The sequence below is a fragment of the Citrus sinensis genome, chromosome 3 (assembly GCF_022201045.2).
Source record: "Citrus sinensis cultivar Valencia sweet orange chromosome 3, DVS_A1.0, whole genome shotgun sequence".
NCBI classification, from domain to species: domain Eukaryota; kingdom Viridiplantae; phylum Streptophyta; class Magnoliopsida; order Sapindales; family Rutaceae; genus Citrus; species Citrus sinensis.
Window position 1 is genome coordinate 45,884,804 of NC_068558.1, and position 16,808 is coordinate 45,901,611.

A 16,808-nucleotide genomic window follows, 5' to 3' on the forward strand; every position below is an offset into this window, starting at 1 on the left:
CAAAAATTGATAGAAGGGGGGCGAAGGAGGATGAAGAGAGTAAATTCATATGCATTGTAGGGTTAGGTGTCTGGCGAAGTAGTCTTTTTTTTTTTTTTTTTTTTGGCATTGCATGGGCCAAGAATTAATTGATAGAAGAAATTGTTGTCCTGTAAGTAATTCTTGAATTAATTGAATTGTGAAGGACATAAACGTGGAAAGCAATAAGAGAGCAACATGTCACGTTTAATGGAAGCCACATGCTATGTCTCATCTTCCTTACTAAATGGAAATGAAATTGACACCCAAAATGAAACTTGGCTGCATCAGTCTTCTTCATCAAATTACATCTCCGTTTTAGCCCCTTTTTTGATACAGATAAAAATTGGAATGTGTTTTGCGAAGTTGACTTTGAGGGTTGGCAAACTCACCTATCAAGTGGCCTCTATTAGTTGAGTCTAATTACTTGTAAATGAAAATCAGAGTAGTGGCTTAGCATTGGTATAATGAAAATTTAACTAATAATTATTAATCACAACATTATATTTTGCTCAACAAAATGTGATAAGTATGGAATCTAAATTCAATAAATGAGTAAATTAAATATTGCTTTTATTAGGGCAGATTTTTCAATTATGTTTGCTAGACTTTCACGATACCTTTATACTAATGTGCATATAATGCTACATCACATTAATTAAAATAAAAATATAAATTGGAGCTGTCTTTCTTTACATTCTCTTGGATTTACATACAGGTAGCTAGCCTCCTGCCTCCTCTTGTTGTCATTCCTTATAATTGATAATTATTTACCGGCGAAAAAGGCAGATGGCACATTGATGCAACATTCCCAACAGCTAACAACTATTTTATATTTCAAAATAAATTATTCAAGTCTTCATAGTTTTTGGTTAGTTGACTTTCAAATAAAGTGAACAAAGGCTAACTTGGTGCTCACCCACTTCGTCATATGAGGCTTAGGTTTAAAGATTGCTGGATTTTTACTAAACAAGATTGAAGGGCGCAAAAAAGAGAATTTTAATTTATTCCTTCCCTTTATTCAAAGTAGTTTTAATTTCGGCATTAATATATGTGTTGCACAAGAAAAGAGTTAAACATGTTAAGTTTCATGCGTGCTAATTGATTTGTTGTGTAATACAGGAAGCTTATTCTCAAAATGAAAAATAAGTTTTGGGTTTATTTGGTAATCTCTATTAAGACTAGTATGATAATTAAACCCCAAAAAAAGAAAAGAAAAAATTGGACGATGGAATGGTTTATTTGGTAATCTACGAATTCTTTGTGTTAGTTATGGAACCAAGCAACTGATTAATCATTGTTCTTAGTCGGGACCATGATTTATCAAGCTGTTTGTCAATAACTTGCATGTAATTCATAATCATACCTACCGTAAATAGGGGGTTTGATCAAGTAATAGCAACCATTGTTAAGAGAATAGCATAAGATACCCATCAGATTGACAGGGTGTCTAACGCTTACAAAAAAATCAAGATCCTTATTTAAAGAGGGAATCAACATCATGGGATCTCTTTAGAGCCAATCTTAGTAACGTATAGATTAATAACAATAATAATAATAATATTAGTGATTTGTAAAATTTTGTTAATGGGGAAACTCTCCCATTCTCTAGACATGCTTGCGTCAGAGGTGGCGAATGTGACGCGATCTCCTAAAGATTCTCATATGCAAAACAAATTAGATAAGGTTCTGTAATTGCGTATTCTATATAATTAATTGCACAATTATAAAACCACTCTTTTTGGCGGCAGAAGTATAACAATGGCTTATTGTTAATTTATTCGATACATTTCATTTCATCCAATGAGACTTTCACCGCATAAGCTCTTTGGTCTCTTCTTTCTAATTTCTATCGTAAAAGGTATTGATGGACAGCTGCAAAACCCTGAGGCACGCACGTGTCAGCGGATGAAATTTCACGTGGGGTTGTAAGCCATGTGCAAAGTGCAAGGACGTGCAAGCTTTACAATATCAAAAGTGATAGCTTATGTGTGTTATAAGCTTATTAAGATGGCCAAGAGGGCCGGGCAAATTGGGGTGGTCAGGCTACGTTTTTGCTTAAAAGCCGTTAATAATGTGCCCAATATATGCTACATTAGAGAAATTAAGATTAATTTTTTGCTCTTAGAATTTGGACCTTCTAAATCATTTGGATGATTTTGCGCCACTGACCATTTTGCAAGTTGGATAAATGGCATCTCAGATAAGAAACTGGTTCAAGCAAGAACTGATCCAAAGAGAAGATAAAAAGGGTGCGGCACGCCAATTATTGGAACCACATGCGGAAAAGTGCATACGGAACTTTGCTGAGTCATGGGTTCCTGAGGACTCAGACTCATCAGACTCTTTTCCAGCCCACCCCCACTTGTTTACTCTTTATATACAGCTTCCTCTTTAATTTTGACTCTCAAGATTAAATAATTTTTTTTTTTGAAAAAAAAAGAAGAAACAAATTCAGATACTTTGCCTACCCTGTGCATAACTTTTATCGATCATAATTCAGACATAAGCATACACAGCACTCAGCAGCCTATAAAATATATTCACAGTTCAAGCTGAAAAAAGGCCCGAAAAGTTATTAACCAGAAAAAAAAAAAAAAAGGTTAATACAGATATTAGTGATAGTTTAGAAATGATGACGCTAGGAATTAGCATTGGATATTGATCCTTGGAAACTGTCGAGCTGATGTTGGTCTTGTTTTTTTCCCAGAGGCCGTCAGTTGTTTGATTATAAATGTTAAAATTCGTGCCATATTGCAATGATCAAATATTTTTGTCTTTGCATTGCAATTTACACAATTGCACATGCTAAGCTCAGTAATCACTACAGCGTGGGCGCAGGTGATTTATCTTCTGGAAAAAATGATGTACATGGAACTTGGTAGTGAGCCTAGGATTAGCCCAAGTCGTGGTCCGTACTAGATTCTTTCCTTGTTGGGCGTGTATGTTCTTCAAAATTTTGAACGAGTAAATCATTCAGCCTATTTGTATTTCTCGCGTGCATCCAAACTCTATGCAGTTTCGTAGCTGACTTCCAGCTCATGTGAGATGAGATGACATAAAGATGAGGCGGCCTAAATTTACATGTATCTGTGCTTCGCTACAATGAACGATTGAATTTGAATTGCTTGACAGTATTGAAGCATTATTGACGGAATGGGATAAGATGCCTTCAATAATTTTCGAACTAGCTAGCTAGGATATGCTGCTCACTGGGCCCTTGGCCCTAACATTTGCGGAATTCTACAAAAATACACGACAGCTATCATGCGGAAGCAGAACGATTGAATCGAACAAGGATAACCAACAAAGGTAGGCATTAGTAATGGCGAAGATAAAGTCTGTTTTGGTTTATTATCTAGTTCCCTGCTTCCGTTGTAGAAATGATTGGGTCCTAATGGAGTCTAACCCTTCCTTCCTCATTGATGATGATGGGGATGGCCGCAGTATCAATCATTGGCCGTAGAACAAAAATAGAACCATGTGGCAACATCCGTGATTATGTCGAGCACACAAGATTAATCAAGGACCCAACCCACTCACCCCATGGTGGCCCAATTAGCTATAGACTACTCGGAACCTTATTCATATGAGACAATGCTCATCTATGCTCGTCGCGCGTTTATACACACACACACACACACACACACACAGAGGATCTGGAGCCAATACTTTATCATAGATCACAAGCCTCTAAAATAATCTTCTAAATGATACAATTTCGGATATTAATAACAAAGTAACAATCATTCTCGTAGCTTGCTACTACATTAATTCAATCATGTATGATGGCATCATCAAAGTTTCTTGAACATTTCTGTTCGAAGTCCTTCTCTGTGGACTAATTACAACAATATTTTGACTGGAAATAAAGTATAAATTCTTAAAAGAATAACAATGAGAAATATTATTTTTCAACATCCTTAACTTGAGACCAATCAATCCTATTAATAATCAAGACTTAATCACTCCTAAAGTAGCTGCGTGGAGTGATACAGAATGCTTCGTACCACCAATATGAATGTTGTGCTCACCCAATGGAATTCTTCGAGTTCCAGAACGATCCACAACACTCAAGTACTTGCACACATGAATATTGATTCCAACTCGCTGCTGAGCCCCAGCAGGGACGTGCACTTTCTCAAAGGCCACCAATTGCTTATGCGGAGCCCAATGTCCGGCCGGTGGTGTGGAGAAAACTAGCAATGTGTGTGCGCCGTCCTTGGAACCAACATTTTTCACATCAACCTGAACACCCAATGTGAGCCTGTTGCATTTTGCATGCGTGACTTTGATTGCCTTTCCTGAAATAGTTGCATTTATTGAGCCATGCCGGCCATCGAGGGGAACCGCAACCACCGTAGGTGCGTTGGCCACAGTGTGTACAAAATTTGTGTAACTCATTCCGTGACCAAATGGGTACACCACTGGACCTTTGTAAAATCTGTAGGTTCTTCCAGGGTAACGTTTTGATTGGCTAGGCCGCATTGCCATTTCTGTCATTGGTAGATTTGTAATATACTCCTGTGGGTACCATGTCATAGGGAGCTTGCCACCTGAATTGAGTTAAAAAGTTGAGATGCAATAGTTAACGTTATATAACCAAGAAACCAAGCACATAAACAATCCAAAGAGGTCATCGAATAATCAAACCTGGATTAGAAGTTCCAAACAAGATATCAGCAATCGCCGTTCCACCGGCTTGGCCCGGGTACCCAGCCCATATAATAGCAGCAATTCGTGGGTCGTTCTTAGCAAAAGCTACATCAATAGGGCCACCAGACATTAAAACCAATATGGTTGGACCTTTAGATGCCATGGAAACCTTAGAGACTAGTTCTTGTTGGCGCCCAGGTAAAAGCAGCCCGGCCCTGTCTAATGCTTCTGCTTCAATGGACTGGTCTAGCCCCATAACAAGAATCGTTGCATCCGCTTGACGGCTAGCATCAATTGCGGCACCAAATAACTGGTCATCAGCACAAGCTACATCCTTACAACCTTGCTGGTGAATTGTCCTTGCATATCTTCCAATCCCTTGAAGAGGAGTCGTGTATCCACATGCAATACCTATACAAGCCCAACAACGGAAAATGTGCTTATTATAAGACCTTTGTCAACAAGTACACATTTAGTTTAAAAGAGCTTGGGAATCATTAAAAGACCAATTATGTCTTACCAGCATAGTTGCCAATCATGGTGACAGTGACATCAGAATTTGGTCCAATTACAGCGACTGTACGGTGACGAATGTGGGACAGAGGTAATGAAGGGCCTTGGTTTTTAAGAAGAACTATGCCTTGTCTGGCAGCTTCAAGGGCAAGCTCTTGGTGATCTGGGGTGCATACGTCTTTCGGCCCCAGATGCCCATATGGCTGTGAAGATGGCTCTCCATCAAACATCCCCAGCCTCATTTGGACAGTTAACGTGTTCACCAATGCGTTGTTAATGTCGATCTCACTAAGCAACCCTCTTTGCACTGCACTCTCTGTATGCAACCCTAGAAATGGCCCACAGTCCAAATCCAAACCTGCAAATCCCACCAATTCTGTCACTTCGTGTTGTTTTGTAAATGAGTGGAGCTGTTTGGCGCCTTTTTAAAATCTTTATGAAACCCCTCCGCTAAACGTACCCCATTAAATTATACAAATATTACATGATTTCCAAATACACTCATTCTTTTTTTAATTTTATTCCATGACTAACCTTTCGTTTCAATATTCATTAGACTTGTGAATAAGAATATCTTTCTATTTCAGCCTTTAATTTTCACGGTGGTGGGTAGAATTTTGTTTTTTCTCCATAGCTTGAATGTAATTTTATCTTCTTATTATTGTAATTGTAAACGGTAGGGTTTTAGCAGGAATGTAAAGGGGTGAGACTTGAGAGTGGCTCCACCTTTCGTAAATTCGTTAAGAAAGCCTTAATTTTATCACTAACCTGCTCTAATGGCATCAGCAGCTGCTTCTTCGGGCGTCGAAGTAAAGTGTTGAGTGTCATAATAGACTCCAACTGAGTCGCAATCTGAAACAATATAACTATGGTCCACAAAGGGAAAAGAGATCAATAGAACAGGTGGTTAAAATTATATGATCATGAAAGAAGTTTTATGTAATCTGACCCATTAAGGCGCCATTCGCCACGTATAGTCCTCTTTAGAATATTTGGATCGGCGCAGGTGGGGACGCCGTTGACTTGATTGTATGAGCACATGACACTGGCCACTTTCCCTTCCATCACACACATTCTAAAGGGCACATCAAATGTGTCCTCAATGTCCTGCTTGCTTACCTGTGCACACGTGTGAAATCCCAAGTGAGAAAAAGTCGTCACGTGCCAAGACACGTCATCTGGACTGTAATCGCATTTTAATTCTTTTTCTTTAATTAATTCGATTAGGGAGGGTGGTTGTGAACAAAATGAAGAGCAATTGCAGTATTAAAGAACAAAACTAAAACAAAATCATGATAAAAGTTTTTCTCGTTTAATAAATTTTAATTTTTTTTAAAGAAGTAAAATCATTAAATGAGAATTTATAAATTCACTAAAAGACAAAATTTTTGTTATGGTTGTGTTCCTTTTTTTTTTTTTAAGATAAAAGGGTTGACAAACTAAAAGGAGAAATTATTTTATAGATAGAAAAGGACTAGAGCTAAAATTATGATAATTTAAAAGACTTTGTACACGTTATCTAAAAGGTACTATTTAGGAAGAAATTAGGGCATGTCCGGTATTCTTTTCTAATTGATGTTTTCATAAAATAAAAATGAAATCAGTGTTCTATTCTAAATCTAAGTATGTGTTTGATATCATTTTTTGAAAATTGTATTTTAAAATATAAAAAATGTAATACTCATTCGGTAGCATTTGATTGAATTACTTTTTTACTAAACATGTAATGAATTATGTTTATGTTCAATGAATTATATAGGCATATTTTATTTTCCGGTATCACATAATAAACACTTAGAAAAATTAAATTACTCATTACATTTAATGACCAAATAATTCAGTCAATGAAATATATTATAGAGCATCTGATGGATGAAACTGTAAATTTATATACGAAAAGAGAAATTCAAATGAAAAGTATGATAAAGTTTATAGAAAAATCTCATTTGAAAATATTATCTTATTCCTTTTCATAAATACTGTTTCGTTTGTATAAGCAAAATATGATAACAATTTTTTGTAAGTCCTTAAAACATTTTTTTTTCCATCCGATTAAAAATCAAAGAAAAAGCCCTTCAACTCATCTTTTGCACATAAAAAAAGAACAACATTCCACTGCAATTCCAAATCCCTTGATCTTGTCGAAAACTCAGTTTTATCGAATTTAACTTCAAATTTAAAATAATCGCTTGGATTTTGTCAATCTGATGCCAAATCCATTTTAATTACTATTGACGCTAAACTGAGATAAGAGAGGTTTGAGATGGTGTCTAATTTGCTTCCAAGCTATACGTCGGATATAGTGTTAGTCTCCTTCCAATCTCACCACTTCTTGCTAACAATTATTATGGGGAGTTTTGGATTGACATCAGCTAGCATTTGAAGGGGAGAAAAATTAATGATGGCTGGCTTTCTTGGAATTCAACAAAACGATAAAAAGTCGTTCTCCGACTTTATCAGTAAAAAGTGACATCTTTTTTTTTTTTTCATAATTTATTTTATCAGAACATTGTATCAAACAGTTACTAAACTTGTTTTTGGCAAATGAAAATAAAAATGAGACTCGGAATATAATACCGAGTAGGCCTTTAGACCACAAGAAAATTTTGATCCATTTAAAAGCTCAGTTGGTCACTTTGCCAGTAGCAGTTGATCTACAACCCATGGCAAATATGAGACAACCATAACACAGAGCATCGGTAAATAAATAACCTGAATACCCAAACACGGTTTCCAATAACATCTTCTATTCAGCAATAAAACCGACAATAGTTGACATCTAATGTATGAAGTTTATTGTTTTAATATCTCTTTTATCTCTTAGTTTGACTATTTCCTGATGTAATCATTTTGCAGTTAAATTGTACTCTTATGTTCAAATTTTCGGTATTTTTAAGAGCTTTAGTTTTTCAATTTAATCTAATACTTTTATTAGATATTCGGTTCATTTTCAATAGAATGATGGAAGAATTTTCTATCAAAAAATTATCAACTATTCAATAAATAATCTACTATTAAAAGAAAAAAAAAATCGAGATGTTTATCATTACTAATATTATAATACCCTCGTGTGACTGCGAGGGCTCGTTTTTATGAAGTTACTAACCTTGGCGTTAAAATGGAAGCGATCAACACCGTTCCAGTTATCGAGGTCATAAGCCGTGAAGTGCTTGCAAGAAGCAGCTACCTTCAACCGGTCACCGTCACTGCCCTGTAGCCCCCTGACGTAGCTAGCAGCATATTTACCGGATAACACAGGGTCCTCACCGGGCGTCTCCTGTCCACGGCCCCATCTTGGGTCCCTAAATATGTTGACATTTGGGCTCCAATACGTAAGTCCGGCCGTGCCTCCGTTGTACATTGCTCTTGCTTCATCCGACACGACCTGCGCCATATCAGTCTCCTTTAGAAAAATCACGGCCAGCCTGATAAAATGAGAAACTTGCATCCCCAGTCCACAACTTGCTAGTTGTGGTTCATGAACAAGTTGATCTTTCAAACGAATCACATCTGTTTTATAAATTTATAATTCCTACTGGGTTAAAAAAATAAAATTGAACAAAGAAGGATTAGCTTCTAATGAGTCTCCGCTTTTTATCTTAAGTTCCCTTTGTCAAGTAAAGTAAAAGCTTAGGACTGTACTGTTAAAGCACGGGGATACTTTTGGTCCGTGATTAAACTTAGTAGCCTACTCATGCTCTCATTTTTCTTATTCTTACGGATAAATAATGTTCAAAGCCGGCAACAAATACTTTTTGGCCTAAAATAGTCAAAATTTCAGTTAATGAGAACCAATAATGTTTTTTTTTTTAATTATAAATTAAAAAAATCAATCATCAATCTAATCGCCGCAATTTTCTTGGCATAATTAATAAATCATTATTTTTATTATCGTATTGTGTGGCCCACATGTGCAAGTTGCGTTGATATTATGGTTGTAATTGGTTTGATAAGAGTAGGATTCGTCATCCCTTTATCAAATGCATGACCGACCAAGCGAATCATAACTAAAACAAATCTGACAAAGCTAGAAAAAGTGTGAGCTAGATGGTTAAAACGACAGAAAGCCACCCGCTAATTGTCTGCTTAATTTCAATCTACTATTCCATCCAATCTCTTCAAACAAAAAGAAAACTTGATCTCTACGTATCATAATTCATAACAAAGGGAAGATGACAAAAAGGGCACTCCTTATAGAATTTCTATGGATAATCATAATGCCTTAAATCCAAAATTGTGAGCATTTAAGTGAGATTATGACTTTATGTGCAAAAAAAAAAAAAAGAAAAAAGAATACTCCTACTTCAATTTAAAAAAAAATTGAAAAAATGTCACAAATACTGTGTCTAGTCAATCCCGTTCGGATTTAAGCATTTAATTTGTAACACATTAATGGATTAACCTCGCTGATAAACTGCTTTTTGGCTTTTAGCTCACTTGCAGTTCCCCCCCCCCCCCAAAAAAAAAAAAAAAAAAAAAAAAATTCTTACCCGTCCGATGGCTTCCCACAAGGTTGCATTGAAAGAAGAAGCGGTTGTGATGACTTGAGGGAAGCTGGTGGCCCCGGGGAAGTCCCCACCAAACTTAGTTCCAGGGCCCACATTTGAAACTCCATGAAGAGCCTCAGACCACCATTCATATCCTTTGATTCCAAGCCGCGGAACCGCTGCTGCACCGCTTATCAGCAGCTTAACCTTCTCTTGCAAACTCAGCCTCCCAATGAGGTCATTCACTCTCTGCGGGATCGGCAAAGAAACTTGACAGAACGGCAACGTTCTTGTCGTTGCATCTTTTGGGTCGCATGCAAATGGCTCCCGGGCTGCTAAGCCAGAACTAGAAGCACTCAAGAGAATGAGCCCAAGAAAAAAGAAAGCAATGGTGGAAGCCATTTTTGCGGACACGAATGATGAGTGCTTGTGTTGTGTGCAAGGCAGAGGGATGAGGAAAGCGCTGTATTTATAGGCTTACAGGTGAAGCTTGGAGCAAGAAATAGGAAGTGGTGATGTGAGAGAAACGGTTTGATGATTAGATGTCCACGTAGATTTTCAACTGTTTAAAGAAAAATAAAGCTTTAATTTCATAATTAGTACATTTAGTATGTATCTATATAAATTAAGAGTATGTAGCTGCGTTTAATTGAATGTGTATCTGTTTGGTTGGGTCCCAAGTTGAGGTAACTATTATGATAATCCAGTGAGGTGGGTGACTGGGTTGGGTGTTAGTTTCCCAAGAGATCATCTGATTGAATTGTCAATTCTGCGTAATTCTTCAACAAGATCTGCTCATTGGAATTAAAGTCGCTTCTCGTGGCTGGCAAGCATAAAGATTAAGAGATAAAATCATTTGCTATTTGTTATCTTGTCCGAGTCAGCATGTCTTGTGTGTACTGTGTGTGAGATAGTGAAATGTTTTTTTTTTTTTTGCCTTTATCGTAAGAAAGGGGCAACATTTAAGTATTTAACACAAGGGTAAAAGACCCACCTGACTTCTTGTGGTGTCGTGGCCATCTGATTAAGAAAGAGAGGGAGTCCATCTTCGGTAAGTTTGCCGTAGTACGTTCGAGTTGTAAGTGTATTCGTATCTTCGCTTCAAAGAGAAGTCACCGGACTCGGATACTGGACGGTGAAATGAATGATTGCATAATTTTGCTCAGACAAAAAGAGCAAAATTAAAATATATATATATATATATATATTGGAGACACTTAGTTCAACAGATTATTTAGTCGCTTCCAAAGTTTCTTAATTACAAATTATCAAAATTCCTTTTTTTTTTTTTTTTTTTTTTTTTTTGGTGTCTGCTGTTGCAGCCCCTTCAATGTGAACATAAATTTATCCAACTACTAGTTTTATATTGAACTCCATTAGCTTCTTTGTACAATTACTCTTACAATTATGATTAAATCTTATATTTAAGGTTAAGTAAAAGAAAATTCGGTTCAAAGGTCTGTTGATTAAATAATCTTCTAGTTTTATATTTAGATCGAAGAAGGAAAACCACCCTTCCCCTAATTTTGGAATCAACAGACACATATTTGATCGAACAAATAATAGCTTTTGAAACTAACAACTTTGGTCTTTGGGTGTTGCACTAGACTTGTCTATTTCCCGCGACATGAATGCCGCAAACCTAACAATGTAAGTATTATATAAGAAAAGCGTCGAATCTTAGAAAATACAAGCACTGATTTCGAGAACTCATTATTCTTTTTTTTTTTTGATACATCGAAAACTCATTATTCTAATAGTTTTAAAAAGACTCCATAAGCTAAATAGTAAATACCCAATGACAAATTTTTCTGAAAAGATAAACTAGTTTTTGCCTCCGCAACAGATTAAGATATTCACAGAACAGAGAGGAATACACGCTCTGTGAAGTGTTTTGAGTTAAAAATGTTTCACGTGTTCTATGAATGTTAACCTTGTTCGTGATGCGGTAGTCGTGCTCAGTGACAGTGAGTGGCGTTGAAATATTTGTTGGGGATTGCGAAAAATAGGTTCCCATGGGCGGCTGAGAATATAATTAAATTGTTTGAAAAAGCCTCTGGAAAAGTGTTATTATTTTCAGTCATTTTATGGGAATCAGGGGTGATTAAAAAAATCCAATGTTATTTATCTTTTATGCAAGTTGATGGGGGAAAAACATGTATAAATTAGGGCAGCCACTTGGGTTGTTCTGTTTTGTAATATATGTTGTATTGAAAAGCATGTAAAGTATGGTAAGTTTTTCTAGGGAAGGTTCCCGTAATGTGTAGCATAAGTTTTGTCACTTTTGGAACTTTCCCTTTTATATATCTATCTTATTCTCTCATCCCCATCATTTAGATTTGAACTTAGTTTGCAAAAATATGAATGGACCAGCAGCACAGGCGCTCTTACTAACTGAAATTTGTAAGAAATGGTTGGTCCATATCAGCAACTGAAAAGCCCCACAACTTTGTTAACAGAGAGGAAACAGAGAAAAGCTCGAAAGACTGATTTCCCAAGTCGCCCAAAACCTAGTACTATTTAGGAAGAAAAAGCTAATTAATGTGAGACCTACTCTCACATTCAGCAGCTGCAAGGTCGATCCATGAATTCGAATAATTAGTCTCCACACATCATCCAACGTTTAGTAATTCCCTTGCGTCAGAAACAATGATTCGTGTAATCGGCCAGTTGGCAAGAGCCCTGTTCGCATTTTGAGGACTCCACTCACAAAGATTAGATTTGAAGCAGAGCATTAGTTAGATTTTGCTTCAGACAGTTTTTGTCCAAAATAATACGTTCCATCATCCCTTTTTTTGCCCCCACTAACAACCTTAAAGATAAGAGTTACAACCTTTTTAATTAAAAATAAAAACTAAAGACAAATAGCACAAGTCGATGTCACTTTTGCTTGCTCTTCTTATCCAAGAGATGGTTTGTTTGTTTTGAAAGCCTGATGTATCACTCATGGTCCAACTGGTAACAGAACAAAACAGAGCGTAATGGTATTAAATTTGAAGCAACCGAGCTCTTTATGGGCTTGCTTAATTGTTCGGAATTTTGGGTATCATCGGGGACCAGGTTTTTAAATGTATCAATGGAGTCAGGGAGAAGTGTTTGGTGACGAAAGACATGAAATGTTTTGGTCGATGAGACTCCCCACTAGTGGGGGAGAAGTTGTTAATATGATAATGAAATCGAAGAACAATGGTAACTGTGTAATTATGAGCGATAGCGATAGATGTACCAGAAGATGTACCTAATCCTAATCATGGAAGCTGTGGACCAGATATTATTTCGATGGAGTTGAAACATCTTGGATATATGATTGTGTTCTCAATTATAGCTTTTGACATCAAGAGAGAAGATTTCCATCAAATGAAGCAATTTCCTTTGCCTTCGGCTACCCTACCACTTCAAAACTCTTATTTTATTTCTGAAATTGCTAGCGACTTTGCATCATATCAAAAAAATCAAATTCTTATGAATCGGAATGGTTGTATTAACTTTGAGTTTAAGACAAGTGCCACCAAACCAAACGGTGAAAGCCTTTTATAAGATCTGGTGCCCTCTCAACATACTGAAATGGTATGCTCGACTATTTATAAGTTATTATCTAAAAAAATTGTGAATTGTATAAAATTTTTATTTTTAAGTTTGATATATCCTAGACATTTAATTGAGTCGCTCGAACAGTACAGTTAAATCTAAAAAATAATGGTCTCTTAATAGTCGAGCACATCTATATAGATATATATATAAAGTAAAGATATTCATATGGACAAAGTTGAAAGTGAATCTTTTCACTCTATGCTATACCGTACTTGTGCAGTAAAATGACGTTGCTTTTTTTTTTTTTTTTCTTATTCTCATTGCTTCTATGTCTTATGTTATAAACGTTTATTATATTTTTTTTATCGACTATGAATGTCACTAAAAATTGAGTATAAAATTTTTCCAAAATCAGCTTTAAGCTAGTTTTGTTTATATTCGTCTCCTTTTGATATCATCCCGCCCAGTCAGTTCTAGCGATGAATGGCTCCATGAGTTAGTTAACGTGGCAGTTGTTTTCCAAACTGAATCATGGGCTCCGTACATGGGCAACCCAAAATTAAGTGGCACTTAATGTGCATCCCCAGGCCTTTAAAACTTTTCTTTTCGTTTTCCCCTTAAATTCTTTTTAGCATTTTCTTTGTTATCTCAGTGAGTTGGCATTATTCTAAATATTTCGTTTCCATTTTCTTAGTTTAATAATGATAAACATAGTAAAATTTTATTTTTAATTTTAATTTTAAATAATACAATATATAATATATTATTCCTCAGGCGGTTAATAATTTTTTATAAATTTTAAATAAACTAATTACATTATTTCACTAAATGTGATGTGATTTCTAATAAAAATTTTAAATAACTAGCACTACTCCCCCATTCCCTTTTTTTTTTTTAACAGGGATTTGCAGAAAGAATCAATGACATACATCAACCTCAGGAGTGTTAAGACTGGAGATAATTGTTACCATAAGCTCACGGGATCATACTGCCTTCATCTGCCCAAGATGAGCCAATTAGTCAACCTAACGAAATCTCTTTTATGTACTATTTTTCTAGACTTTAATTGAATCTAAAGTCTAACGTAATTCAACAACCGATTTTGTACGCCTTGATAATTAAACTTAAGGTAAATTATACCATAAACATTTTGATCAATTTATAAGAGATAAAATTAGCTGGAATTGGGGGCTAATAATCGTCAGATTGATTAATCAGATACAATGAAACCTTTATGAAACAGCCAGGGAGTGACCTTCTTCTTCTCCTTAATAGTATCCAAGCTAGGCTTCCACCCTTTTCCCGAAAGCTGCCTGCTCAAAAACTCCGGCATCCCCTCCGAAGATTCCGGGAAAAACTCCTCCGTTACAAACTTCACCTCCGCCGGCGGCTTCTCCTCCTCCTTGGTCTTCTGCACTTGCACAAACTTGATTTGCCCCTCAGCGGTGGCGATTGCAGGGCACATCTTGGCAAACAGGGGAAGGAACGGAGACCAGCGTGACCTCAACAACGCGTTGGCACTCAGAAGCACTTGCCTGGCTTCATCCGAAGACAGAGAAGCCGGTTTCCCTCGCTTCATCGGAAGCATTGCGTAAACTTTCCTGATCTCCAGCTTCTTATCAGCCGGCAACGGACATGGCCTCTTCTCAGAAACAGCTGACCGCAGCTCCACAACAACCTGTTGCGGGTGCTCCAGCATGAGCTCCGCCACCGTCAATGCCTTGTCAAACTCATGCACCCTGCCGTCCGATAGAATCACTTTCCCCGTTGCATCTGTTGACGGGCGGCATGTGATGTAGTTCCCCATTCGAGTAGAGTAGACTCTAGATACGATATATTATTATGAAAGATTATTAGTATTTGAGTGAGTGGGAGATCGATGTCACGGAACAAACAGGCTTATTATAAGTATGCGTGCGACAGAATGTGTAGGAGATGTTTGTTAAACCGCTCCATCTTGCGAGGGATTTGATAATAGCTTTAAGATGTAGTTGTTATATTTTTATTAGCCATTGATGTTTGACCGCTTTAATCAATTCATCCAACGGTGGACAGTGCCTTTTGTCGGCAGCGTTCAAGAGAAGGCACAAAACCGTTGAACCGTAACTATATAACTAACTAATCTATTAGAAAATTAGAATGATGAAGCGAGTTCGAGTGGACCGCCCAACGACAACAACATTTTCTCTTTCTCCTGAGGTATTATCTTTTCGGATAAAACTATAATTATTGAAATCATATGCATGTCGACCAAACGGTCGTGTCTCAATTGACGACCCAGGCTAAGTAAGTAGGTAGAGCTTTTGGATTCGATCTCTCAGTAAACACATTTTTAAAAGAGATAAAGAGTTTTAATTATGACTACACTCAAAATTCGAATTAGCCAAAGCTCAAAACGATAACAAAAAATCAAATGGTTTAAATAAAAATAAAAAAATATTTCGGGCCCAATGCAGTAGCCAGGTGGTTTAAAAAAGAAAAAAGAAAAAAAGAAGTCATATGCATGTCATTTTCCAACGTGAAAATACATTCGTGAACTTTTGATCTTAGACTCTGGCAATCACATCTAGACATGCGTAACTATTACTTTGTTTTGAGATGTAACGTTTATAATTTAAAGCCATTAATGTAGTGGATATACGTAACGTAGCAACACAATAGCTGTAGGTATCAAATTATCGGATCAATTGTAATTTGTTAGCAATTAAGAAAAAGTGACGGTGACACAAGTCACCGGTGCGACGAGGTGTACGGTTCCATTAATTATCGTTGCGTGTGTTAACGAAATTGCGAAAGTACATTTTTTTATTTTAATGTTAGATGGGCCGTGAGCTTTTATTAAACCCAATCGCATATAGTATGGCCAGCTTCAGTTTTGGATCCACTGATTAAGTGCTGCAACTAGGCTTGGCAAAACGAGATATCGAATCATGTTTGTGTTATGTGAAATTTAAATTGACCCAAATACGATATATTTAATAATTATATCAAAATATTAAGATTTAAACTCAACACAAAAAATAAATTGGTTACTCAATAACTTGTTTAATGTCTATGTGTTTAACACATGTTATATACACACACACTTTTTAAAATATTATACATTTACACTATTAAAGTTTTAATTTTACACACACACACACATGTATATAATATAATATAATATAATGTTATATTATATAATATTTCAATATCATAAAATATTCACTATACCAATATTTTACACCTTTACATTATTAAAGTTCTAAATCTATTTAAAATTTTATAAAAAAAATATTGTGTATATGTCCATCCTTCTAAAAAAAGAAAGAAAGAGAGAGAGAGAGAGAGAGAGAGAGAGTCATATCTAATACTTGAGTTTTAATGACAAAATCCTAGAAATTAATTTAAAATATAAATTGTGTTATTGGTTGGATAAATGAGTAAAGAATGTTAACCCTAACCTGACACGTAAAAAAATCGTGTCAACCCGAATCCAACCCATTTAATAGTTGTGTCAAATTTGACGACCTATATCTACTTATTTGTTTCATATTTGTGTCGGGTAATCGGATCGTGTTAAGTTTTGTTTGCTCTAGCTACATCCGCCCCAACAAAATTGTT

At 36.1% G+C, this 16,808-nt stretch overlaps 2 protein-coding genes across 2 annotated transcripts; both read right to left on the bottom strand.

The window, feature by feature from the left end:
• Positions 1-3,746: 3,746 nt before the first annotated feature.
• On the bottom strand, positions 3,747-10,139 carry LOC102625511 (probable beta-D-xylosidase 2). Its single transcript, XM_006492255.4, has 7 exons — positions 9,678-10,139; positions 8,294-8,572; positions 6,137-6,306; positions 5,956-6,053; positions 5,195-5,545; positions 4,672-5,085; positions 3,747-4,574 (listed from the first exon to the last, which is right to left on the bottom strand). Exons 1-7 carry the CDS (start codon positions 10,074-10,076, stop codon positions 3,973-3,975), a joined length of 2,313 nt encoding a protein of 770 aa, XP_006492318.1. The 5' UTR covers positions 10,077-10,139; the 3' UTR covers positions 3,747-3,972.
• Positions 10,140-14,361: 4,222 nt separating this feature from the next.
• Positions 14,362-15,283, bottom strand: LOC102625981 (hypothetical protein). The gene has a single exon (XM_006492257.4). The coding sequence runs from the start codon at positions 15,010-15,012 to the stop codon at positions 14,416-14,418; it is 597 nt and encodes a 198-aa protein (XP_006492320.1). The 5' UTR covers positions 15,013-15,283; the 3' UTR covers positions 14,362-14,415.
• Between the last annotated feature and the right edge of the window lie 1,525 nt (positions 15,284-16,808).

Bases quoted from the DNA above. Each gene is read 5' to 3' on its own strand.
- LOC102625981 (XM_006492257.4), bottom strand. From the start codon at position 15,012: ATGGGGAACTACATCACATGCCGCCCGTCAACAGATGCAACGGGGAAA.
- LOC102625511 (XM_006492255.4), bottom strand. From the start codon at position 10,076: ATGGCTTCCACCATTGCTTTCTTTTTTCTTGGGCTCATTCTCTTGAGT. The intron at 8,573-9,677 runs GTAAGAATTTTT...GATATGGCGCAG, and splicing joins TGTGGGAAGCCATCGGACGG to GTCGTGTCGGATGAAGCAAG. The intron at 6,307-8,293 runs GTTAGTAACTTC...ACGTGTGCACAG, and splicing joins GCTTCCATTTTAACGCCAAG to GTAAGCAAGCAGGACATTGA.